Source organism: Ixodes scapularis, unplaced genomic scaffold (assembly GCF_016920785.2).
Source record: "Ixodes scapularis isolate PalLabHiFi unplaced genomic scaffold, ASM1692078v2 PGA_scaffold6__148_contigs__length_123643588, whole genome shotgun sequence".
Classification (NCBI taxonomy): domain Eukaryota; kingdom Metazoa; phylum Arthropoda; class Arachnida; order Ixodida; family Ixodidae; genus Ixodes; species Ixodes scapularis.
In genome coordinates this window covers 63001113-63028173 of record NW_024609881.1, presented here as the reverse complement: position 1 = coordinate 63028173, position 27061 = coordinate 63001113, and the positions used below count along the sequence as shown (strand labels likewise).

General features: G+C 46.1%; 1 protein-coding gene across 1 annotated transcript; it reads left to right on the top strand.

Moving 5' to 3' along the window:
- Positions 1 to 26490, top strand: LOC120841363 (venom metalloproteinase antarease-like TtrivMP_A). Its single transcript, XM_040212245.1, has 5 exons — positions 1 to 31; positions 1126 to 1237; positions 1464 to 1631; positions 8955 to 9087; positions 26401 to 26490. The coding sequence occupies exons 2-5, from the start codon at positions 1143 to 1145 to the stop codon at positions 26431 to 26433; spliced, it is 429 nt and encodes a 142-aa protein (XP_040068179.1). The 5' UTR covers positions 1 to 31; positions 1126 to 1142; the 3' UTR covers positions 26434 to 26490.
- The last annotated feature ends 571 nt before the right edge of the window (positions 26491 to 27061 follow it).

Sequence of the window (27061 nt, the reverse complement as noted above, 5' to 3'; positions counted from 1 at the left end):
ACGACTAAAAAATTATCTAATAACGTTCAAGGTAAGAAAGCGGGGTCGGAAGGTGCTCGGGACCACACATTTATGCTGAATCTTGAGAGAATCGCAGTTTAACCAGTTATTTCCGGGAGATGTCTAACGAATAACGAATGATATTCGCCGTTTCTGCTATTTTGTAACATGAATTACTGATTGGGATTGGTAAGTTGGTAGCCGTTTTCACAGAAGATGGCCTTTACTGAATAAAATTCACATTGTTTGCTTTGAAGTAGTTGGAGAAAGTCAAGTTCAAAATGTTTTTCAAGCATGTTTCGGCCACTTAGTTCGCAAATAAAATTTGACGAGAAGGGTTGTCGTCAGATGATGATCATAAACATCACATTCAACGAATATCTCTTGAAAATTTCACTTATATTCGTGGTGAGATTTCTACAACACCAAACGCGAAAATCAACACTACGTAAAACTGTAAGGCCGGAAATGTACGTGTGTCCAGAAAAAATAGTGTTTTCCCATTACAAGGCAGCCAACGCATTGCCTAATGCTTAGTGCCCTCCAAATGGAGGTCTAACGGTACAACCTGATGCCAAAGTTTTAAAACTCAGTGTTTGCAGATTCAAAAGTTAGAAGCAATTTTTTTTTAATTTTACACTGGCAAAATGAGTCCCGTTTTCGGTGGCTGACGTCACTCTTTTTCAAGCGTTTCTTAAATTTCCTAAAAACTGTTCATATCCTTTGAGTCAGCAAGTTCTGAAACTTTGGCATCAGGTTCGAGCACCGAGCGCTGCATTTGGCCAAAGACTGGGAGTTTAGTTATTTGTAATTTAGATTTCCTTTGAAAAAAGTAACTCTTCATATTTGTTTGTGTATTTGTTTTGCTTGTACCTTTCTGAAGAAAATTTTCCCTGTAAGCACACCGCCTTACTTCTTGATACGGCTTGTTTCCTTGGCATTCGAGCATTTTGCACAAGCGGTCACGCCTCGGCTAATTATTAACTTTAAGTGGCTGAACGTCTCATAATTCTAAATACCTGCTTCTTCCAAAGACGGTGATTTTAACATCACAGCTTATTCTTAGCGCTTAAAACAACGTTATTGAATGTATTTGGTAAGCAACAGATGGATTATTATTTCCAGGCCGTGCCTATTCCGGAATGGTCTGCGTGAAAGGCGCTAATGTGGGAATTTCCGAGGCAGTACCTCCTGTGTACCGTGGATTCACCACAATAGCCCACGAAATTGGGCATTTGTAAGTATCTCGTCGGTTCCTTTACAAACACATGTGCTCAGCGTATCACCGGGGAAAAGCTTTCACCATTAGTAAACCCCATGCCTTTTATCATCGCTATGGACAATGCGATATGGGCCGATAAGAAGAGTGACCATAATGAGCCTTGCTTTGCGTTTCTTGATTTGTCCCTGAAAATAGTGTTGACCATTAGACGGTTTTCTTAGCATGAACAATATTTTCGCAGGCTCGGGAGCGTGCACGATGGAAGTGGTCCCTTGACAAATGTCAAGAATCATCCTGGTGCTGTTGACTGCAAGTCCAAAGTCAAATACATTATGGACTCTGGAGGGCCTCTCGGACCGCCTTTCGCGTTTTCGCATTGTAGTGAGAAGGGGATGCAATTTGTTTTGAAGTAAGTATTTGCTTGAACTTCCTTAGGCGCTGGCATCATCGAACCTGTATTTTTCTTTGAACCCGTGACATTTCCTATGCTATTATTTCACCCTAATTTTGAATGCATTGTTTGCCAGTTGACGGGGATGTTACTTGTAATCGTAGTTACTTAAATCGTAGTTCATTTAAAAGGCAGCTAAATCTACCACACGATTGATGACGCTAAAAGCGTTACTATATTATGCGCATCATGTTCCTTAAGCTGTCAGCGATAGTTGAAAGGAACTTGCAGCTCATCTGTCATTGGCGAGGAAACCAGGCGCCAGGTTCACAGCGAAAATACGTTTATTGTGGTTGTCCTGTTATTCTCGATATAAACAAACTATGGTCATTATATCGACATTAAGGAACATCAAAGCGTTTACCAAAATGTAGCTGAATCTATTAAATTTAACAAATAATTTTCTTTTTAGAGTCCTGGTGCGTCCGTCGGTTGGTTCGTGTAAGCGAACTTAACCGAATGAACCATAACAAGGTTGATTGATTCGAACCCCTGAGGCAACTGTCGGACAACTCTAATCGGCAACACGATATAGACGCGTTTCCAGCGACCCTCTCACATCGCGGCAACAAGAACAGCAGGGCAACATGTTGCTGTCACCCGGAATCCGTGTTGGCCGATTTGTTGTCCGTCCACCCTATCACGCCGCGCTAACGGCGGGCCCAATGCTTGGAACACTCCACCATCTTGATTGTTTACCTTCGTTCGTGTGTGGCGAGGCGTCGCTGGAAATGAGAATCTTCAATGTGCTAGAGCATTCGACGGGCCGGAAATTGCCACGGGACCGCATCAACTACTGACTGTGGTTAGAAAACTTGACACGGGGAAGTATTTTCCACCTTTATTTTATGAAGATGCTCTTCATTCGCTGACAACGATATAGCCCTATACAAAGAAGATGATATTGCCGATATATGTTAGGAATCTACGACATCGTATAAGGTGTTTCTGTTCAGTTTTTTCTTTCATGAAATTCCGACATCTACTGTAAAATTGAGTTATCACCTACAGTTTCCTGAAGCGTTTTTTGCAGCGTGGTGTTGAGCTGAACTCACATTGCTTAAAAACTGCGACACCGACAGTATCGGCAAATACCGTGGAAGCCAATACTGGCAACTCCCGCGGAAAACGGGCGAAAAGTGATTCCAGCGCCCCTGGCGAGCTCGGAGTCTCCGCTGGCAGACAAATTCTCCGAAATGCATTGGTTTTGCCTATCTCCGTGCGAGGTGACCAACGAAAAAAAATTGTCGCGGACATTCGCTGCTTTGAAAGTTAAAAAAATGGGTACCAGCTCATGAGTGAAAGACATTCTCTTCGCGTGGGAAAGATGTTACAGCTTTCTGGGTGCAATTTCAGAGTTCTCCCGAAGAAAACATTCTGTCACAACTTATGTAAGCCAAGCAAAACACGAATGTATGCCTTCGCGCTGTTTCGTGAAAAAGAGAAATGTACAAACATTTCAGAACATAGCTTCGTTTCAACTTTATTGTTCTTATCAGTCAATTCGTTTTGTCGTTGCAATTCCCATTTCTCATGAGTGTCTTGCTTATAACCGTTTCGCCGAACAGGCGAGCTGGCTAATCCCGTTAAGATCGTCTCCGGATGAAGAAGCAGAAGTCAATTTCGAACCACGTACGTTAGGGCGATGTCAGTATGCGCCGAAAGAAGGCGTTGTGCATATGCAAATCTGACGCGATTATAGATTAACAAAAGCGAAGTTACGAAAAAAGCAAACTTCTCGCGCTTGCAAAGAAAGAAGGGGAGAGCGTCGTAGCCCCGCGAAAAAAGATGATTTCAGTCACGTTATTTACAGTGCACAAATTCCGATTGTTAGCGCGGGGACGACCAACATCTGCTTCGCTGCTTCTTTTCTTCTACGATAAAGGCCGACACCCGTTGAACCGTCTCCACTCTTTCCATTTTTGAGTCTTCTTTCTTTTATATCTTTGAGGCGACGCCACTCTGCCGCGTTATTTCTTCCTCCTGCTTATATGTTGCTGCGTATATTTTTTTGTTTGCTTTTTCCTTTTTTCTTATTGCCCGACGTGTAAGCAATCGCGTATCCTTGCTTTGTTTGGCTTAGTTTTTACTCCCTTTCCTTCGCTTCCGCGCTTACTACCCCCGGTTCGTCTGCGCTAGGCCCGGGCATTTTGAGGGCCGTCTGCAACTTTGCTGTTGTTGTTGTTGTTTTCTTCCACTGTCGTCTCCGATAACCTCCCATTTTCGCCTTCGATTGAGTTTCTAATCCAAAATCGTCATACGTGCTTTTTGATATTTATTAAATATATTAAAAAGTGTAAGCTCATTACCCATTTTTATTCGAATTGCGACGGGTCATCGTTTGTTGATCAACCGGCCGCATTCAAGAACACGTTTGTGCGATGTGGTGCCTACCACTGCAAGAACAAGTTTGTGCGATGTGGTGGAAAATCTTTCTTCGGCTTCCTACGTCAACCTACGACACCTACGTCAACAAGTACTTGAATGCACTTTTAAACTGCTTCGTCAAGCGAGCGAACGAACAACCCGCCAAAGTCACTGGAAAAAGAAATTCGAAAGCAAAAAAAGGTTATTCACTGCTAGCACATATAAAAGATTGCTGCCTGCGACCAAAACATTTCTGCGACTCTTTTTTACCGGGCAGTGTGAGCTACACTACGTTATTAATTTCCCCTGTTTTGTTTTTAGTTCGTACCGACGCCGCGAAAGCATATAAAGAAATGTACAACAAGCAGCTGAAAAAAAAGGGTCGCTTTCTTCTTTTTTAATTAGTTTTGTCTGTTGATTCCGCTTTGTTTGTCGTGAGCTCAACACCGGTGGCGACCACCAGCTATTCATTTGCTGCTTTACATTTTTCTTTCTTTTTTTCTATAAGCGCCGCAACAATCGTCGTCGTTGAAATAGTTTTTTGCTAGCTTCTTTGTTTTATTCGCCGTTGTTCTTCTCTTTCCCGTTTCTTCTTATTTTCGTCGGGAATGGCGACACCATTTTTTCTGCGAAGTTCGGTAAGTGTTTGCACGTTCATTTTTATCCTTACTTCTTGTTTTGTTTCTATGCTCCAGCAGCTCGTGCGCTTGGTCTGATAATATTAACATGTCGTTTTTGCATGTTTTAACGATTACGACGTAGTTCGAGTAGCTAAACGGCTTTTTTCCGCTTCCCAGACACGTTTCAAACGCGTGTGATCCCCTGAGAGGCTTTTGATACCTCTAAATAAACTGCTCTATCTTTGTTTATGCGCGCGTTGTTATTCGATTGTCGTTGCAGTTGAGATCAGTGGATTCCGCTTTGCAAGCGAACTGACCGTAATAAATAGTTTTCGCTGTTAGGGTGACGATACAGGGCTTGTAAAGCTCGAGGACGTCGCAGTGCCTATACTTTTCCATTGCGACGACTGCTTCCGTAGACTCCGAGTCCGCTAGAGGCGCCACTGTCACGTTCGCCGCCGCTCCTATGTGTTTCCGGAGGAGTTTCCAGTATTGGCGAAGCTATATCGTATTTGCTATCGGCTTTCATAACAATAGGTAAAATAAATATTTTTCCACGCTGTATACTTGCTTCTGCCTGCTATGTGATCGCTTCATTCTCCAAAACGTCCTGGGGATTTTTGAATCAGTTCGGGAGTCTGCTAGCGGCTGTTTCCTAGTGCCAAGCAAGCAGGCTAAAATATCGCGTTCTTTTATTGCATTTGCAAAGTACGACGAAATCTCCCAAATGTGTGTGAATAAAATAATAAAAGCGAAAAATTAGTTCTTTATTGAGGACCTACGCGGCCTTATAAAAACTAACTCAAAATAATTTGGACTGCAGTTAACACCCAAGCACACTTCCAATCCCTTTCACTTTACTGATTCTTCGAGAAACGAGCTGGAGGCTGTTGACGTCTGCGAACGAGTTGGCAATTTCTTTAGTGAAATGTTTTCTGATTAGTGAAATGTTTTCTGACGAGTCCTTTCCCTTGCTAGTTATTTTACCTGAACATAGTATACTAACTCATATGGCTCCAATTGCTATGTGTGCGACTGGTATTCACAAACTGATAGAAAATCTTGAACAAAGTTGAGCTCCAGTCCCTGATATTATTTCAACGAAAGTGCTTAGGCTCTGCAAATAAGAAGCTTCCTCTCTTCTGTGTTTACTTTTCCAGCACTCCTTACATACTGGTAAAATACCTGCAAATTGGAAAGAAGCAAAAGTCCCCACTCTTTTTAAGACCGGTCACAGGAATGAGTTGACGAACTATAGATCGATCCTTCTGACACGTGTACCTAGTAAGTTGATGGAGCATGTAATTTTCTGGAATATTATGGATCATTTGCCGGACAACAACTTGCTCTTTTTAAACCAGCACGGTTTCTGGCGGTATCATTCATGCGAAACCCAGCTCTTTGAATTTCTCACAGACCTTCATCAGAAACTTCAGTCTAAAAGAGAAACCCATGCAATTTTATGGACATAAAAAAAAAACATTTGACAAGTTACCACGTCAACGACTTCTTAAATTACGCGCTTTGCAAATAGAACCATTTGTCATACAGTGTAAATGAACTTCCTCGTCGACCGCTCGTAAAGTGTCTGCTATGAACGCGAATCCTCATGTCATCGGAACGTAAAATCAGCAGTACCACAGGGAACCGTGCTGGGCCCACTACTTTCCTTTCGTATGTACACGACTTGTCCCCTACTATCCAGTGCACCATCAGTTTTTATGCCGATGATTGTGTGATTTATAGAAACTCATCTAGCATTCGGGACTGTATTGAACTTCAGACCGACATCATTATAATAAAGACATGGCGTCTAATGTGGAAAATGAAGATAAGTATTTCTAAAAGCAAAATGTGACAATTTTAGTACTAAGAGAAGTCCAGCAGTTTAGCACTCACTCTCTTCGATGGGGTTCTTGAACATGTGCATACATATAAATATCTTGGGGTTCATTTTACATCAAAATCGTCTTGGGAAGCCCACATCATTCGCATAAGTGTAAAAGAAAATGAAAGCCTCGGTTTTTTAAGTCGAAATCTTCACATGGCAAACTGTGAAACAAAGCTTGTAGCATATACCGCCCTTATTCAATCTGAACTGGATTGCGCTTCTTTAATATAAAAAGCCACATAAGTTTTATTTGACACAAAAACTAGAATCAGTGCAAAATAGAGCCGCACGCTTCATTCTTAAAAAGTACACGCGCACAAGCATAACCTCACTAAAGGAAAAACTCGGAGTACCAACTCTTGCACACAGAAGGAAAATCTCAAGACTTGCATCATTGCATACATTGTACTACCACTGCCCATCCAGGAGATAACTGTATTGCCGGACTGCACCACATATTTCCGCGCGCACTGACAATTCAGAAAACCTCCATTTGGTCACTCCACGGTCAAACCTTTTCAAATTATCTCCATTACAGTTAGCTACATACGAATGGAACTCCCTTCCTGATAATATTGTAATCGTCCAAGAATCCTCTGGTTTCAGAGCTTCTCTTACCACTTACTTAAACGCATAGCAATCGTAACACCTGTTTTCTTGTTTTATTTCTTTTCTGTTTGTGTTTTGAATAATGTTGTACTTGCCCCCTTTATGTAAAGCCCCATGGGCGCCTTAAGGATATAATAAATAAAATGAAATGAAATCAAGAATCATTATCATAGTGGTTGTTTTAATGCTTTTATTTTTTAACCTTTTTCTTTCTTGCGTTATTTTAATAATATCATATCAGCAGCCTAGTATAGACATGTTATTTTATTTCACTAGCAGTAATGTGAGCTGGTCTCTCGGTAGTTCCAAGATCAACAGCAGTTTGAACGTTCACGACCGCCTCTGTGACCATTTTGACAAGCACTTGCAATAATTATGCGGTAAAAACATTCATAAAATTATCTTAGCTGCACGATAGCCTTAATTATTGTTGGATAACGTTTTCCAAGCCTTTATTTTAGTAAGCTCATAAAAAAACGACGTTGATAGCAAACTAGCTCTGCCCTTAAAGCTATAGGTGTTGTCTTGTTGTCGGCCCGCAATTCGCCCAGCCAGTCATAAGAGCAGCACGCGTTGTCCAAAACAAGTTGTTTTTTTTTTTTTTTTTTTTTTTCCGAAAGCTGTCATACCGAGGTAACTTTTTCGTTGTCATTCATGTTGTGCTACTGTTGCGGCGATGTCACAGGGTTGTCGGACAACATGGGAAGGGAGCAACAAGTTGCACGATTTTTGGACAGCATGCTGTGTTGCTGTTGCCGTAGTGTTGCCTCAGTGTTACAGGGCCCTTAGAATTTTCGTAGGCACGCATTTGGATAATCACTCCAATTAAAGAGGATGTAGTATATCGGCTGCTTTTTGCTAGTGGAAGGATACTTTTCTCTATTTCTTCTTGTGTGTTCATTAAAGATGTAAATGTTGTATTATTAAGCTAATCTCATGAATCAGGAAAACATCCGTTATAAAAATATTCCCCGGAGAAGAAGAACAAGGGGGACGAATGACAAGCACATATCTCTAAACACAGTTAATTTCTCCTAGCTGTGTTGAGATTTGTGTTTGTCCTTTGTCCCCTTGTTCTTTTTTTGCAGCGATTATTTTCATCATGTTTTTCCAGCTCGCTTGCACCTTTGAAATATTTTCATTATCGTAATAACCTTAAAAGGCAGCCTTTTATCCTTCCGTATTGAAAATTCTCAATTGTATAAGAAATATCTCCGTTCAATGAACACGTATGAGTCATACAAGATATATAAGAACTATATAAAAAATATAAGAATCTGGTGAAAAGTTTCTCTTATGTTCTTATGTCTTATATAGTTATTGCTATGGTTATTGTGTGGTTCTTATATGTTCTTATATATCTTGCATGATTCATATGTGTTTATTGGACACAAGAATATTTTCATACAAATGGAGTTTTCTTTAGGGTTGTTGGAGTTCGACCGACGGCAGCTGATAAAACCTGTTAGCACTACTGACGCCTAACTCCTGATTAGCTCAGTAGGTAGAGAGCTCCACTCTAAATAGAGAGGTCCCTGATTCGATACCAGGACCAGGCGGATGTTTTCTGTCGCGCACAAGTCACCTAGCTATGTTTGGAGATTGGTGTCTTTCCTTTGGCCCCGATGTTCCTCTTCTCCAGGGAATATTTTCATCACTCTAGTGCAGCTCGCTTGCACCTTTGGATCAATTGCATTATCATGAAAACGTCCGTATTTCTTCCATTGCACACACCCAGATTTCGATATATTGTTATTTTAAAACATATAATGACCGATTCTTGTTTATTTCCAGGCTACGTGGAGAGAAATGCTGGAAAACACAATCCGACTATGACTTTTTTAACATCACCAAGCAGGTTGCGGACGGTTTCCTCACACCGGAGAGGTTTTGTCGAACCATTCACCCGGAGGAATACTATTCGGCCGTGAGCATCACTCCCCTTCCCTTTTGTATACCTACCCTCTCCCTGAAATCCGCTCCCCTACCTCTTGGCAATGCGCGCAGCATGCTGAAGGTCTGTTCCAACAGTACACGGTTTGTGCAACCACAGCATTTGCTGTCGCTACAAATGAATGGTTTCCTTCTGTACCGGTCACCTCGCAAACGTTCTTTTTTTTTCTTTTTTTTTCTTTTTTGCTCGAAAATGCTATTCACGACTTGGGTTCTTGAAGAGAGGATTGAAGGGTGCTCATCACGTGGATCCGGAGTCACACGCTCTGCTGGCTGTCGTCAAGACCCCAATGTTGTTGTCAATCGCAAATCTTCCGAAAACAAGGAAGAGGAGGGTACGACAGTGGGGAGCCGAGGAGGAAAGGCGTGCTGCTTGTATGGTTCATGCCCTCGCTTTAAACGTAGGCCCGCGCAGCAAACTTCTCGCCTTTTGGAAGCCTGCACACTTTTTTTTTTCCGTGCACGGCATTTTTTTGTTTTTGTTTTATTGTTCGTTTGGGCAACCCTTGAGTCGTGCGATAACAAACACGTTTCCAATAAGAAAAGCTACCTCTTAAGTTATGCCGATCATGTCTGTGCTGTGTCATGAACATACGTCACAGCTGAGGCTCCCATAGAGTGACGTTCTTTATGGTTGGAGAAGTACAATCTCGATTTTTTGTCTTTGTAAGAAAGAACAATGACTTGTTTTAAATTTGTTCATTTACATGTATTCAAACGCCTCTTAGGTATTGCATATATAAGGACTGGACCGTTGGATTTGAAACCCAGAAATAAACGTATGTGAAATCGCTAAACATGTACCGGAAATAGAACCCGGCAGATGCCCGTCGTTGGTTTGGCACGTAAAAACCCCCAAATTTGACTTCGCAATAGAACCTAATGCACAACGCATTATCTTCTATAAAAAATAATACAAGTACAACTAAAGTTTAATGTTTTCACCCAGGCATCGATTTCGGAGACCATTACACATTTGCGGTAGCATCTGTAGTTAAGGGAAATATATGTTCTACAGAATTTGATATCTAAATTAATATTGAAAAATTAATCAAACATTTTTCCCACAGCAAATATTTGAAGTTAACTACCTTTCTCGCTACAAATATTTTCAGAGTATGGAGCACTGCGTCATAAGGTGCCGTAATTGGAAATCCGATTGGTCCACAAAGACGAACAGATACTTCGCTCCATTTGGCTTCCCATGCGGGGATAATGGAGAGGTAGGATATCCAAAAATAATTTGTTTTTAAGTTTCCAAGCAGCTTGGGAAGCATGGGTGTTTCAGATGAGTGCAGAGAGGGGAACCTGTCAGTTAGGGGAGCTAGAGCACCAACAATTTAAGAAACGCATTAACTGCCGGGTGCTGAACATCTTACCATTGCTCGGTAGCTAATAAGATCTCGGCATCGGTGGATAAGATCGTCGAAGCGCCGATCCCGCTCTCAGAATCAACACCATAATGGTCCTCACCCTATGATCTTTCAGCTGACAGCAACTCTATGTGTGCTTCAAGATCGGCTTACCAGTATATATCCTACTAGCGAACACTAGGTAGAAATTAATGTTATATATATTGTCACGGGTGGTGACCAAAAGAACAATAAATAGACAGAAAAAAATAAACATTTAATGTGGCTAACTGGTGCCAAAAATAAACGGGTACGAAATATAATAACAGAGCGTTGCGGGCGTCGAAGTCGGCGCAACAGCAGATTTTAATGCTGGGGCGAAACTGACCCTGGCTCGCTATGCGAAGTCCCTCATGTACACGAGTGAGCTTCTGGAATTGTGGGCGTAGAATGTTCAACGCGTAGAACATTCGGACCTCGAACAAGCAACAGGGTTCTCGAGTTTACCAGAAAAATAAATTGCAGGAATAACAAAAGACGCGTCGCTCCTAAGAATCGAACCCTGGCTTTTCGCGTGGGAGGCAGGCGCGATAACCGTTAGGCCATGCGCGCGCTGCCTACTTGTCCAGCTGCGCGCGCGGAATAACTCCCCCCTTTAAAAAGCGCATCGTCACGATGCAACACAAAACAAAACAAAGATAATAAAAATAACCATAGACTAAAGAGTCATCTGGAACACTTAAGGTCTACAGTCCTATCAGCGTAGTACGGCTTCAAACGCACGACGTGGATGACTTCAGGTCGTGATGGGCGGCGTGATGATGTTCTTGTTCCGTCGGGCATCAGATCTCCAAGTCGACGAAGTACAATGTAGGGTCCGAAATACCGCTTCAGGAGTTTCTCGCTCAGGCCACACCGGCGAACCGGCGTCCAGACACATACTCTGTCTCCGGGGTGGAAGTAGACGTCCGGACGACGAAGAATGTAGCGGCCTGTGTCGACACATTGCTGGGCTTTAATCCGGTGTTTGGCGAGGTGACGGACTTCTTCTGCCCGTTGGGCAACGAACTGGGCGTCGTCGCTTCCGTCGACAACCGGTTCGTGGGGTATCATCGCGTCCAGCATTGTCGTCACTTTGCGACCATAAACAAATGGAAAGGGTGTAACCCCGGTGGTCTCTTGCACGGCCGTGTTGTAGGCAAAGTTGACGTACGGCAACACCCCGTCCCATGTCTTGTGCTCCACGTCGAAGTACATGGAAATCATGTCGGCGAATGTCTTGTTCAGTCTTTCCGTCAGTCCGTTGGTCTGAGGGTGGTACGCCGTGGTGCGACGATGGCTGGTGTGGCTGAGACGAAGGACTTCTTGTGTCAGCTGGGCCATGAACGAGGATCCACGGTCTGAGATCAGGACTTCGGGAGCGCCGTGCCGGAGGACAATGGATTCAATGAAAAACTTGGCAACTTCCACAGCAGTTCCGAAAGGAAGGACTTTCGTTTCCGCGTACCGCGTGAGATAATCTGTGGCGACGATTATCCACCGGTTTTTCAGGCTCGACGGCTGAAAAGGACCCACTAGATCCATTCCGATCTGCTGGAACGGCGTAGCTGACGGAGGAATGGGCTGCAGGAGACCTGCCGACTTTGTTGGCAGTTTCTTGCATCGCCGGCACTCCTGGCAGGATCGGGTGTAGAGGTGGACGGTTTTGGGGAGATTGGGCCAGTAATACTTTTCGCGAATATGGGCCAGTGTCTGGCTGAAACCGAGGTGTCCGGACGTAGGGTCGTCGTGACATGGTTGAAGGACCTCCTCTCAAAGGTCGGCCGGGATTACCAGCAGCCACCGCGAGTTGCTGTCCCAAAAGTTCTCTTTGCAGAGTATACCTTGTCGAATGGCGAAGGTCGGCGGGGTTCGTGAGAAAACACGGGGCACGGTACTCCCGCGCCCTTCCAGGTGCTGGTATAATGCGCGCAGCTCAGGATCGTTTCGTTGACGTCGTGCCAGGTCGTCGTTGGTCACCGCTCCTAGGAAGCACCCGTCGTCCTTGTCGTCGCTGCTGCCGGAAGGTATTTCGACAGGGGCCCTGGACAAGCAGACGGCATCGCTGTGGTTGCGGCCTGACTTGTAGAATACAGTCATGTTGAACCCCTGCAGTCGGAGACTCTTTCGAGCGAGGCGTCCTGAAGGGTCCTTGAGGTTCGCAAGCGAGCAGAGCGAGCGGTGGTCTGTGACTACGCGGAACGGGCTCCCGTACAAGTACATGCGAAACTTCGTGATTGCCCAGACGACCGCAAGACACTCCTTTTCAGTCGTGGAGTAATTTCTCTCAGATTTGGACAGCGTCCGACTTGCGTAGGCGAAGACTCGCTCGGTGCCTCCTTGCACTTGAACCAGTACCGCTCCAAGTCCTACATTTCTAGCGTCCGTGTGAATCTCGGTTTCCGTATCCTGATCAAAGTGTCCTAGGACAGGAGGAGTCTGGAGTCTTCGCTTCAGCTCGTCGAATGCCTGCTGCTGCTCCTCGGCCCATTTGAACTTCTTGGCGTCCTTCGTGAGGTTTTTGAGCGGTGCGGAAATCCTTGCAAAATCTCGAACGAAGCGCCGATAGTAGGCACAAAGTCCGAGGAATCTTCGCACGGGCTTCTTGTCTTTCGGCGCTGGGAATGCCGCGACGGCGCGAGTCTTCTCGGGTCTGGGCGGACGCTTTCGTTACTAACCACGTGGCCTAGGCGCTTCAGTTCGTCATAGGCGAACCGACACATTGACGGCTTCAGGGTGAGTCCGGCAGTCCGTATGGCTGGGAGAGCTGCTCGGAGTCGTCGCAAGTCTTGTCGAAGTCGCTGGAAAACACGACGACGTCGTCAAGGTAGACGACACAGCTCTTCCACTTCAGTCCTGCCAGTACGGTGTCCATGACACACTGGAAAGATGCTGGCGCCGTGCACAATGCGAAGGGCATCACTTTGAACTTCTCGGTCCCGTTCGTCGACTTCGATCTGCCAGTAGCCGCTCTTCAGGTCCATCGATGAGAAATATCGAGACTGGCACAGCCGGTCTAGAGTGTCGTCGATGCGGGGGAGTGGGTAGACGTCTTTCTTTGTTGCCACGTTCAGCTGCCGGTAGTCCACGCAGAACCTAAGTTTTCCGTCCTTCTTCTTAACCAGCACGACTGGAGAGGCTCACGGACTATTATGTCGCTTCTCAGCATCTTTTGAACTCGCTCCTGGATTACCTCCCTTTCTTTAACGGAGACTCGGTACAGCGATCGATGCACATGGCGCGCGTCGTCTTCGGTAACGATGCGGTGCTTCGTAACGGCGGTTTGGCCTACCTTCCACGACTTCGCAAAGCAGTCGTGGTATTCGGCGAGGAGATGAAGAAGCTGCCGGCGTTTCGGGCCCGGAAGCTTAGGTTCAATGTCGAGCTGCGCTGGCGACGTACTGTCTTGCTGAGGTGGCAAGGTTTCGTCAGTAATCACGGCGATCTCGGCGGTGTTTTGAAGTTCCTCGACGTGACCCACGGCTGCAACTTTCGTGACGTGTTGAGTTTATTTCGGAAGTTCGTCACGAGGACCACAGTCCGCCCATCGTGAAGTTCAGCTACTCCTCATGCGACGCCTATTCCTCTTCCCAGGAGCAATTGAAGGTTGCCTCCCAGGAGAACTTCGCCGCAAGTAGCTGTATCTGCCGCCACGGGTACGACAACACTTGATCGCGGAGGCAGCTTCACGTGGTCGACGGCGACTCGGACGGCGGGTGACGCTGGTCGGGGTTTCTCTGAAGGCGGAAGAGGCTTCCACAGCGTCAATCTGTTCTCACCCAGGTCGATGACGGCGCCGTATTCGTACAGAAATTCCATGCCGAGAATGACATCTCTGGAACAGTCTTGTAGAACGACCAATTCCACAGGGCACGTTTCGGCGTGAATTTCGACGCGAGCAGTGCAAATTCCGACAGGTGTGATAAGGTGTCCTCCGGCGGTTCGAATTTGTGGTCCTCCCCAGGGCGTCGTAACTTTTCGCAGGCGGCGAGAGAGCCTCCCACTCCTGACTGAGTAGTCTGCTCCGGTGTCCACAAGTGCCGATGCGTCGAAGCCGTAGATAACAACATTTATGTTGTCGGACACCGTTGCAGGAGCTTCGTTGCGACGCATGGCGTCGGGAGAGTGGGAGCGCTCCGGCGTTCTTGGAGGCTCTTTACTTTGGTCGTCTTCAGCAACGCCACCTCCAGGCGTTGCCGCACTTTGTTTTCCCGACGAGATAGGAGAGACAGGCTGTCCCGACGAGAACGGCGGAAGGGCGAAAGCGCACGTCGAGGCAAAGGCGAACGGGAACCTCGGGGTGGAGTCGGCACCGGGGACAGGGGTCGTCGGAGGTACTCCTCGATGTCTCTTGGTCGCTCCCCAAGGCGAGGTCGCGGATCGCTCGGCGCGAAGCCTCGCAGGCCAATTTGTCGGTACGGGCACCTCTGGTAGACGTGATCGGCCTCGCCGCAGTGATAACAGAGTGGTCGTAGATAGGCCGTGCGCCAGACATCTGTCTTCCTAGGCGCCGGTTGTTCGGTGCAGGCGGGGTGGGGTTGCCCTTCTCGACGTAGGAAAGTCTGCGGCTCCGGGAGGTCCCGTCGAGGTGTCGCCGTATATGGGTGAGGGGCTGTTGTCGTCAGGTAGCTGTGCCGTAGCTCAGCTTCGGTGGTTCTGGAGCGGCGCTGTGAGAACTTCTGACTGCAGCGCCTGCTCAAGTTCTTCCCTGACAATCTCGGCGACTGAGGGCGTAACCGGCCTTGTGGCAGCAGGTAGCAGCTTCCTGATTTCCTCCCGCACGACGTCCCGGAAAATCTCGCGGAGGTCCGGGCTGTTGCAGCTGGAAGTCGAGATTGCAGCGACGCCGGGAAGTCACTGGTAATGGGAGGCCCGTGCTTAAAGGGCACGTTCGATGTTTGTTGCCTCCGTGATGAAGTCTTCGACGGTGATAGGCGGGTTCCGCACAAGGCCTCGGAAGATGGTCTCTTTCACCACTCGCACCAGGAACCGCAGCTTCTTCTCGTCAGGAGCCTTTAGGTCGGCGCGGTTCATGAGGCGGAGAACGCCCTCGAAGAAACTTGAGACGCTCTCGTCTGGCCCTTCGCTTCTTGCTTGAAGAAGATCCTCGGCCCGCTGACGTCACTGCTGGCTGGCGAAAGTACGTCGAAGCTCCGCCTGGAAGTCTTGCCACGACGAAATTGACGCTTCGTGGTTCTCGAACCAGGTGCGTGCACTGCCTTCCAGAGTGAAGTAGATATTTTGCAGGCTCTGCTCCGGGCCCCATCCTTTGAACCGTGCGACGCGTTCGTAGTGGCGCGACCAGTCGTCCACATCTTCATGAAAATTGCCACTTAAATTCGGCGGCGACCTTGGTGGGGCAAACACGTAGACAATGGACGTCGGTGGCGTTCCGTCCGGCTGCGACGTGGTGTTCATCGTCGGCTTCGGCAGCTTCATTGTCCTGTCCGGCAGTGGTCCAAGTTCCGGGGGTTGGCCGAGTTTGCGGGTACTTGATCGGGTTTCTGTCCTCTCTTCATTGGGTCCTCGGGGGCTCGGGATCGGACTTGCACTGCGGGCCCTCGTAGGGGTGTGCTGAAGAGACATGCGTACAACTCACCTCCACCAAAATGTCACGGGTGGTAACCAAAAGAACAATAAATAAACAGAAATAAAAAAGTTTAATGTGGCGAACTTGTGCCAAAAATAAACGGGTACGAAAGATAATAACAGAGCGTCGCGGGCGTCGAATTCGGCATCACAGCAGAGTCGAACGCTGGGGAGAAAATGACCCTGGCTCGCTATGCGAAGCCCCTTGTGTACACGAGTGAGCTCCTGGAATAGTCGGCGTAGAATGTTCGACACGTAGAACTTTCGGACCTCGAACAATCCCAACCGGGTTCTCGAATTTACCAGAAACTTAAATTGCAGGAATGTCAAAAGATGCGTCGCTCCCAGGAATCGAACCCTAGCTTTTCGCTTGGGAGGCAGGCGCGTTAACCGTTAGGCCACGCGCGCGCCGCCTACTTGGCCAACTCTGCGTGCGGGAATAGTTTTAGTTAGCTCGACTCTTTAGAGGTGCAAGCAATATCCGGCTCCAATCAATCTTCAGTGATACACAGCCTGTTCTTTTAGGCTTTTTAGATTTGTTTTCAAAAACGCCGTGATTGCTACACTAATACAGTCTGCCATTGTTAATGGTGCTAAAATATAGTGTCGCCGCAGCGACCTGCCACGTGCACCCGAGTCACCTAGGGTGGATACATTGGACAAAAAAAGCTGAACTTCTTTTTGTTGCACCATCAGAGGAAGATAAGCTCCTCTACTCTCAATGATTAGAGGTTTCCTTTTCCCGACTCTCCTCTTCTCTGGAATTCCCTCTGGCATTGTGGAAAGAGTGAAGAAGTTTGTGAGAGGAGCTTATTGTGCAATTTTATAAAATCTACCTTTCTCCGAACCATTTTTTAAAATATAATTTAGGCCTTTTTTGCAAAGGGTTATGGGGCGGGTTCAACAAAAATATGGTTTTGAATGTATGGTAAAAACCGGACAGTTAAAATTCGGCATCGAATGTAACGAAATAACTAAGCCGCTCACAGTTTTGCAATACAAGCGGTACATCGGTAATTTAGTTTTTTTTTTTTTTAGAACTGAGATAAAAAAAAATTATTTCACATGTAGCTTGAAAGAAACATACAAATCCTCAACCGCTCCTCTAAGATACTATTGGGATCGCCAGCAGGAGCAGTCAATGAACTGCGTAGAAGATGAAAAAGACAGCAGATTTACCAAGCGCCGCTTACCCATTTCAAGCATTCTTAGTCTGATGTTAATTACGAACCACTCTTTGACGTGAAGCTCAAATGAATTGGACCTGTGCTATCTGATGGGTCGTTCAAAGCAACCAAACCCATTCGGCATGCCACATGTTGCTCACACACACATTATGACCGGACGGAAAACAAATAAGGAGAGTTCGTCACAAATTGCAAACAACTCAAACCTAAGTAAAAGTGATATTGACGCAGGAGGCGCTATTTCTATGTCAGGATATAGCTCGTATACGTGTATGTCTGTTTTGTATCAAGTTGTTAGCACGTGTATACACAAATGTACTACAACTAAATGCATTCAGACATAGCTTCCTGGTAACCTTGTCAGATATTTGTTGAATGCTTATTTTTAACGTATATCTTGCTCCAAAAACCGAAAACAGACCAGTACGCGTAATAGAGAGATCCTACTTTAAAACTGCGTGGTGCTTAGAATAGCGTACCAAGCATAAATTGACGGCTGGCTAACATTCCTCGGTGTCTCGCCACGACAAATTCGAGAAATCTAAGATGAAAATTGTTCCCTTTTTAGGCGGTGCTGGTTCGGAAACTGCACAAATATTGACCCCGAGGTCTCTTAAACAGTTACAAGGTGGAAATTTCCGGTCTCAAATATCCATGCCTCTGAAGAAGCATAAATAAAAGCGTTTCTTTTTGCCTTTCGTATTGAGTGTTATATGAGAAAAAAATCGCAATAAATATATGTATTTACATTCTCTTTTTCCAATAAAATGCAGATTAAAACTTTCTATGAACTTTATCTAGCTTTAGCTGCAAAAATAACACGGAAAACGAATTACGGAGACTTGACCTAACGGGTCGTTTTGCTTTAATTTTACTAGAATTTAAAAGATTGTTCGCGGTAGTCATTAGTCTACGTCCTGATATCTGCCGTGCTGCAAATCAATGAAGAGCGAGAGCACTGTAGCAACTTGTATCTGATCATTCGAGGCAAATTCATTTTATTTATAAATTGCCGCAGAATACACAACAACATGCACATATCAAGCATTTGTTTCAGTTGCGCAGGATAGCTTTGTGGTTATCCCGTACCTTCTCGCTTGTGTCAGCATATTTTGTCGCCATTGCAACCACACGTCTTCATCACGTGACAAAAATATAAAGTGAGCAAGAAGTAAATCAAAGGAAATGCTGTCTCATTGGAAGGAGTCATGGGTATTTAATATACAAAGATAGTTCTAGGAAATGAAACTGTTTTTTTTTTCTTTTTGCACAATAAAACTACGTATCTCAGAAATTTAGAAGTTCGTTAATAAAGCGAATTCAAACGCATTCAGACGCCGCTGTGTGTAGGAACCTTATTTTTGTCGACACCGTTTATTGCCAATATCGTTGTTCGCGGCGCTGTCACATTACGAAGATCACTAATCGTTGCGCATCGCTGTAGCGCACGAAGTGTGACAATAATCGTTTATCATCGCTGTAGCGCACGAAGTGTGACAAAACACTGTGAGAGACTGAACGCAGAGTTCAATCAGCTTTGCTAACCCAAGATCTGACACAAGTGTGGTCCTGCTTGAGGAGGATCGTCGTGAAAGAAACGCAGTCTTGGGCTCGCGCAGGGACGTGTACCGATGTTTCAGTGCACCACAGGCGCAAAAGGGTCTCGGATGAAAAGCTGGATGGATGTGCAAGAAAGAGAGAAAGATGACACTTTATTAGGCCCAAAGAATATGAGCAGAGGGCCTCAGTCCAGGCCCTCTCTGGTGGCGTACTCCAGAGAGGTCTGGATGTACGCAGCCAGGTAAATCAGCCAGGTAAGCCAGGTAAAAGGTAAAGGGAAATATCGCGGCGTGCTAGACGAGGTCTGACAGAAGCTTTTTGACATGAACGCGGAGGAGTACCGCAAACTGCAGGCGTCAGCCTAGAACAGTTTCTGCAGCTCTCTTCACGCCTGGAACCAAAAATTGCGCGACAAACCGGAAAAAACACATTGATTCCCCAGTTTTGTTTTTCTCAACAGAATACAAAAACAAAAACAACACGATCTTATGTTGATACCAAACTAAACGCTTTTCAAGTTACACGCCTCTCGGCTCTCCAGTTTCTTCCCTCTGCGCGTCCGTGAACTGAAATAATAATTTATTTTATAGTAGGGATTCGTTTTGTGAAAAAACATAAAATTTTCGTTGCTACTAAATAAAAAAAGCACGAAATTTTTTAAAGAAATTACAATCGAAAAAGAGGAGGAGTGGACTGCGCTCATTTCGGCCAATCACCGGACAAGCCTCAATTGATGTCATGGTCCACCCATAAGCTGGGTTTTTTTGCAGTCTAGGGCGCCAATCTTATGGGTCCCGGTGTGATTGTTGCTGTTTTTGTTAAATTAATTTGTGCGATGCGCAAAAGCGACATCGTGGTAAAACTTCGTTAAAGTTGTACACTCTAAGAAAAAGGGGAGCGCGACTTAGTACCACAGGGGAACAAGTTCGTTGCCACCACCATCAGTCCCCTCGGGGAATAACGGGAAGGGGAGTAACAGTTGCACCCCTCCTTTAGTCTCGCGCATTACCACCGTTGGGACTAACTGTTACACCGTTTCAATTGTACCTCAAGGAACAACTGTTAGGCCCTTGCACTTGGTCCTTTGGGACCAACTGTTACACCGCTTCAATTGTACCTCGTGGAACAACTGTTAGGCCCTTGCACTTGGTTCTTTGAGACCAACTGTTACACCGTTTCAATTGAACCCCGAGGACGAACTGTTAGGCCCTTGCACTCTGACCCCTGAGACTAACTGTTACACAATTTCAAACGAACTTCGAGGACCAACTGTTATGCCCTTGCACTTGGACTCCTCGGTCTAAACGTCAGTCCTTGGATTTAGGCCCCTGAACTAAACATTTATCCTTTACATTCCGTCCCGAGCAACAAATCTCCGAAACGAAATTGTGCAGTTCAGGTTAAACATAGCTTTATTGCCTCGTAGATACACATCGCATTCAAGGATGATTGAAATCGAAGTTCCTCAGCGGTAGAATCCACGATAAGGCCAAATTCTGAAGAGTGCACTTGCGTCGACGATGGCTTGAACACTGTGACGTCTGTCCAAACCGGTAGTGGTCCACGCACTGTTTAGCTTCTTGCCTGTTTGCGAGGAATTTGGAATATTAGCAACAGGGGCAGCGTGAAATACACGATCGCTCAGCAAACGTATGAGATATAACACACACGTCATAAAATAATAAATAGGCTACAAAAGTGTTACAATGGTTTACATCTAACATGCGATCTGTTGACAGCAGACCAGCGCAATATGATACTTTTAGTACACTGTTCGCTGCGAATTAAAGACCCAGCGTGTGCGTGCTCAAACAATGCTTCAGACCGACGGAACGAGCTCACGCCATCAACCCGAAAGTCTGTACTATCGAATAAATGGCTCCATTAAGGCCGGTTCTCACAGGCAGCGAAGCGCTGAAGTAGAGCTGCTCACGTGTCGTGAGCTGCTTTTCGTCTGCCATGAGCAAGCGTTTTGACGGTGCGATACAAAGCTGGTGAAAGCTCCCGTCAGCGCGCGCTTAGCGCTAGGTCAGTGCTATGCCTGTAGCTCTCTGCTGCATGTGTGAACAGGCCTTTATGGTAAAGGGATCCTGCCAGGGTCTGCAAAACGCAAAAAATAAGCCGTCGGTAGAACTGGCGTTTTGCTTGATACGATTGAATATCAGGTCTCTGTGCTGCATAACAAAATAAGCAACCATGGTGCCAAAAAGAATAGAGCTTGGCGCGCGCTTCGGAAGCTAGAGAATGCGCTCTAAATAAAACACTTTCTGAAGTCGCAGTTAATGAATATACCATAAACAGAAGTACTTTGACATACCTTTATCGGGTTCCCTTGTATTGTGACTTCAGAACAGATCAAGTGCCGTGTTGCAGCACCTCGAATCCAAACCGGATCTCGCAATGATCGGGGACGACCAACTTCTAAGTTCTGACGAAGAACAGGTTCTTTTCAAACAAAGTCCCCTTCCCATTTTCCCGACGAACCCTCTCTGCCCCATCTGCCCAACCCCCGCGTGTTCGAGGAGCGCTATACTCCGCTTCACCTTCAGTCCGAGCGCAACGGACACTAGGAGTAATCCCAGCCAGTAAAGCGTGGAGAGAGTGTCATGTGACCTTGAGCTCCCTGTGTCCCTCTGCCCAACCGGCAGGTCACGCGATTTTCTCCCGAAGCTGGATCGGCTGGGATCGCCTGTGGCGTCCATTGCGCTCAGACTGAAGGTGGAACGGAGTATAGAAGGAACGCGGAGTAGGTTGTTAGTGGGAGGGGGAACGGCGCGCACACGGAAATCTCTTTTCCCCCTCCCACTGCACACACTGCACACGGACACAGCAATGCTTCAAGGACGGGTCAAAGGTCGCCATTTTCAACACGCCGGTGAAGTGACGTACAAGCAAACACGTTTTTTTTTTTCGCTTTCTCTCCTTTTTCAATTTTCTCGGCGGCTTTTTTCTTTAGTTCGCATTTGTTTTGTATTAGCAGTGTGTTGCCATGGATGACGATCCGGGCGCGGTTCGTTCTTCGTGGTTGATTCTGGAATTTATCTGAAACAGCGACGACGATCGTATGAAGGCGTTTAGATACTGCCCCTGAATGTGCTTTTTAAGTGGAACGTGCCGTGCATCAAGTGTGCCGTTGCGGATTTTGAGTTCGACATTGGACTACTAAGAAATGTTGGTTACTAGGAGACGCAGAGACCAGGCTCGACGTTTTCTCAGTAAGTAAAGTTTGAACGATTGAAGTGACCATTTATTCTGACTGCGAGACTCTGGTGTTGAAAGCGCGTCCTCTACAAACTCTGAAGTTTTATTTAAGAAAAAAAAAGTGCTAGTGTTTGGAGGTGTTGCGTTTTGATATATGCTCATTTTTTTGCGCGAAGGCAAATTACGTGAATGGGACTTGTGAAATGTCAACAGACCATTTTTGACGAGATATTTGGGAGAAGTAGAGTCAACTCATTCGTTGACTCGCAATCGCGCAACGCGCGAAGCTCTATCTACCATGTGATGTCTGAACGTTCGTGGCACATAAAGCAAATTCGCCAGTTTCGTCCGAGTTTTGTCAACACTTTCAGCCGTGCTGGGCTGAGTCTCGCCGATCCCCAAGACAAGCGAAATATCATCCGTCCTCCTGGCGAACATTCCGTTTGTTTTCGGGGACTAAATCACATTGATGCACCCTGACAGAGGGCTACTGATTGCTGCTTTTGAGCATTCTATACCTCCAAGAACGACACGCTATAGATCGATACGACGTACGCACAAAGGCGTCAGCAAACTACTAGGTATTGTTTTCGGGCTTACTGCAGCAATTGATTAAAACTAAATAATACCCGTTGATTGGTTGTTGTGAAAGCATTCTCCTCAAATGATACGAGTGAGGGACTATATACATGATCAGCAGCACTTGTGCAAAGTGTAGGGAGTGGTTCAGATGTCTAAGGCAGAGGGCGGCATTTTAGGTCGCCCTGACTCACCCTCACCTTCACAGCCACACTCACCTAAACCCCTCACTCACCCTCACCCTCACAGCTACACTCACCTTCAGCCCCTCACTCACCCTCACCCTCACAGTCACACTCACCGTCAGCCCTTCACTCACCCTCACTGAACCTCAGGGCCCTCTCGCACTCACGCCCCTCACCGCCCTCACGCCCCTCACGCCCCTCACCGCCCTCATGGCCCTCACGCCCCTCACTCGCTCATGGCCCTCACGCCACTCACCGCCCTCACGCCACTCAGCGCCCTCACGGCCCTCACCGCCCTCACGGCCCTCACCGCCCTCACCGCCCTCACGGCCCTCAGCGCCCTCATGGCCCTCACGCACTCATAGCCCTCACGGCCCTCACCGCCCTCACGGCCCTCCGCTTTCAAAAATGATCAATGAGTTTCAATCGACTTTCTACTGTGTTCCAATAGAGTCAATTGAAACTCAATATAAACTCAATGTCTAATGAGTTTGATCATTAGAAACTCGATTTTGATTCTATTGAATTTACTCATTAGAAATGCAATATAAACTGATCATAAGAAACTCAATATCGATTCTATTGACTTTACTCACTAGGAATGCAATCGAGTTTGATCATTAGAAACTCAATATCAATTATATTCATTTTACTCATTAGGGATGCCACAGAGTTTTATCATAAGAAAGTCAATATCGATTCTATTGAATTTACTCATTAGGAATGCAATTGAGTTTGGTCATTAAGAACTCAATATCGATTCAATTGAATTTACTCACTAGGAAGGCAATTGAGTTTCGTCATAAGAAACTAAATATCGATTCTATAAAATTTACTCATTAGGAATGCAATTGAGTGTGGTCATAAGAAACTCAATATCGATCTATTGAATTTACTCATTAGGAATGCAATTGAGTTTGGTAATAAGAAACTCAATATCGATTCTATCGAATTTACTCATTATGAATGCAATTGAGCTTGGTCATTAAGATATGAATATATATTCTTCTGAAATCGCTCATTAAGAATAAAATTGGGTTTGCTCATTAGAAATGCAATATGTATTCTTTTGAATTTACTCATTAGGAATGCAATTTAGTTTGGTCATAATAAACTCAATATCGATCTTATTGAATTTAGTCATTAGGAATGCAATTGAGTTCGGTCATAAGAAAGTCAATATCGATTATATTGATTTTACTCATTAGGAATGCATTTGAGTTTGGTCGTTTGTGGATTACTGCACCCGTGTGCACAGAACGATTATTGCTTGTACCAATGTTTTTCTATTAAAGGGGTACTCCACCGATTTTTTGAGCTACCTCAACTAACTATATTTTCTGACTCCCCGGCCTTTACTCTCTCTGGTATGCTATATAGAATCGCAAAATTCATAATAGGTATTGTGAAATCGGCAAATGAAAATGATGCAAAAACCAACATTCAAATATACGCGCACTTTTCAGTGCCGTGACGTTAGTGGCAGGCAGGCTTTCCAGTCAAGCAAGCAGCCAAAAAATAGAATATGCCAATCATTTGTTCCGTGCTGGAGCGCGAGTACTGCAGCGAGCTTCCCAAGCATTCATTTGACACCATGAAACTGCTTCGAATCAGTTTAAAAAAATATCTACAGCCCAAAGAGTGAACCCCTGCCTTCCACTGACGTCACTTTTTCATTGTTGCCAGTAGAGACTTCGAGCTTGAAAAACACGGTGAGGACCAAAACTGTAAATTCAATAACTTTGCAAAAAAACAATATTTTGATCTAATATTTGGGATACCATTTTCACGATGTTTTTTGGTTAGTTTAGCAAATTTTCAAGTAAATCGGAGACAATGAAAAAAACAGTGGAGTACCCCTTAAGGGATAGAGTCCAAGACGTCGAAACACTGCTTATCATTTATAGATTTCCAAGGAGGAAATAGCAAACTGGGAACCTTAGTAGATGCTGAGGTGGTAACCGGCTAAATGAATACCTTTCTTACATAGGGTATATAAGGCGGTGGGGTAGTCAAGTGAAGTACGATTAGCGGGTTGTGTGTGCTTAGTTACGATGATTGTGTTCGTTTCCTTTATGTGCTTTGTTTCCTTCATGTTGCATGCTTTAAAGAATTATGCAAACAAATTCTCAACCAGAGCAATTTTTTTTAAACGCAGTTGCAATTAATTCTGTTGAAGCACGTTGCAAAAAATTCAAATGAAAGTCAATTGCAATATTTTTATTAAAACTCAATAGCAAAAGTTCTATTGAAACACTATTGCCAAAATTCCATTGAAATGCAATTGCTAAAAATTCAATTAAGACTCAGTGGCCAATACCGTGGGACGAATCAATAACGACTCAATAGAAAAAGTCAATTAAGTTTTAATTGAGACTGAATGCGGTGTATTGAGTGAGTCCTTTACACTTTCAATTAAAAGTCAATTCATTTTTTTGTAAGGGTCACCGCCTTCACGGCCCTCACCGCCCTCACGGCCCTCACGCCACTCACCGCCCTCACGCCACTCACCGCCCTCACGCCACACATCGCCCTCACGCCCCTCACCGCCCTTGCAGCCCTGACACGCCTCACGCACTGATGGCCCTCACACCACTCAGGCCAGCTTCAGATGGGGCAATTTCGCCCAGAAACTTTACGTCGCAACACCAGCAGCACGGGTCGCCCGCGATCACACGCAGCAACTAATTGCTGCAATTTGCCATCGTCACCATAAAATTTTATTTTTCTTGCACTATTTAGACACAATTACGCATTATAAACGTGTTTTTGTGCATTTAAATCTCGTTAAGAATACTAATGCACCTTTCTGAAACAGTTTATTTCCAAAAAAAAATCGATTTTAAACCAGAACCAAGTCTTTCTGTGTCATCATCACCGGCAAGAGGTATCACGTGAAAATGTTGCGTCCCTGATTGGATGCAGCCGCTTCAAACAAATTCGAATTGCTCCGAGTTGCTTGCTTATTTTGAGCCGGACCCGATCTCAGCAATTCGTGTCGATCTAGGGAAAGCAAGAGAACAACCCGCCATTAATACCAAAAATGCTGAGAAAGATGCTCGATCTGAAGGGGCCTCACACACTCACCGCCCTCACGCACTCATGGCCCTCACACCACCTCATGCACTCACCGCCGTCACGGCCCTCACGGCCCTTACGCCTCTCATGCCACTCACTGCCCTCACGCACTCATGGCCCTCACGCACTCACCGCCCTCACACCACTCACGCACTCATGGCCCTCACGCCACTCACCGCCTTCATGAACTCATGGCCCTCACGGCCCTCATGGCAGTCACGGTCTTCATGGCCCTCTCGGCCCTCACGGCCCTCACCGCCCTCACCGCCCTCACGGCCCTCACGGCCCTCGCCGCCCTCACGGCCCTCACCGCCCTCACAGCCCTCACGGCCCTCACCGCCCTCACAGCCCTCGCGGGCCTCACTCACCCTCACACTCATGAATTTTCCTGGTTCAGAAACTCACTCACCCTCACCTCACCTGTGAAGATGAGGGTGAGTGAGGGTGAGTGAGGGCCCTCATGAGTGAGGTTTTCCGAGGTATGGTCTAAGGAACAGTCATACTTCTTTCCATGCAGGCGACAGTGGGTACCCCCCGGAGCCCTGGCTGATGACTGCTGTGCCTGGGCGGCTAGCACTTGTCACACCGGCTGGGCAATACAATCAGGCCCACGCCTTCATGAGGGCAGTCGTAGAGCGCTGCATCGGGCTGCTGAAGAGCAGGTTCCAGTGCTTGCACAGGCACCGGACCCTTTACCATCATCCGAAGATCGCCGGCACGATCGTGGCAGCCTGTGGGGTGCTCCACAATGTCTGCCTGCTCAGGAGAGGCCGAGCCAGAGCCACAGTCAGACTCAGACAGCAGTTCTGACGAGGACAATGATGAAGAAGAAAGCGCTGACGCAGCTCGCGAGCGGAGAGGCCTCCAGTCGAGGCGTCTCTACAGTTAGGGCAAGGCTGTGCGGGACCGCCTTGTGCTTCTGCCGAGCACAACCCACCTGCAACGCGTCCGTGAACGACTGCGTCGCACCCGTCGCCGCCGCCAGCACCAGTGATGCACTGTAACTCGTCACCGGGCCCTCTTTAAATTGTGTGTGTGCGTGTGTGTTTGTGCAGTGGGGTGGATGTTGTGCCGAAGCCATTTTGGACTTCGTGTGTGCTTGTGTAAGGTGATGTGGATGTGCCAGAGTCATCTTGTGCCTTCTTTGTGCACGTGTACAGTGTGGTGGGTGTTATGCC

Bases quoted from the DNA above. Each gene is read 5' to 3' on its own strand.
- LOC120841363 (XM_040212245.1), top strand. From the start codon at position 1,143: ATGGTCTGCGTGAAAGGCGCTAATGTGGGAATTTCCGAGGCAGTACCT. The intron at 1,238-1,463 runs GTAAGTATCTCG...ATATTTTCGCAG, and splicing joins GCCCACGAAATTGGGCATTT to GCTCGGGAGCGTGCACGATG. The intron at 9,088-26,400 runs GTGAGCATCACT...CTTTCCATGCAG, and splicing joins CGGAGGAATACTATTCGGCC to GCGACAGTGGGTACCCCCCG.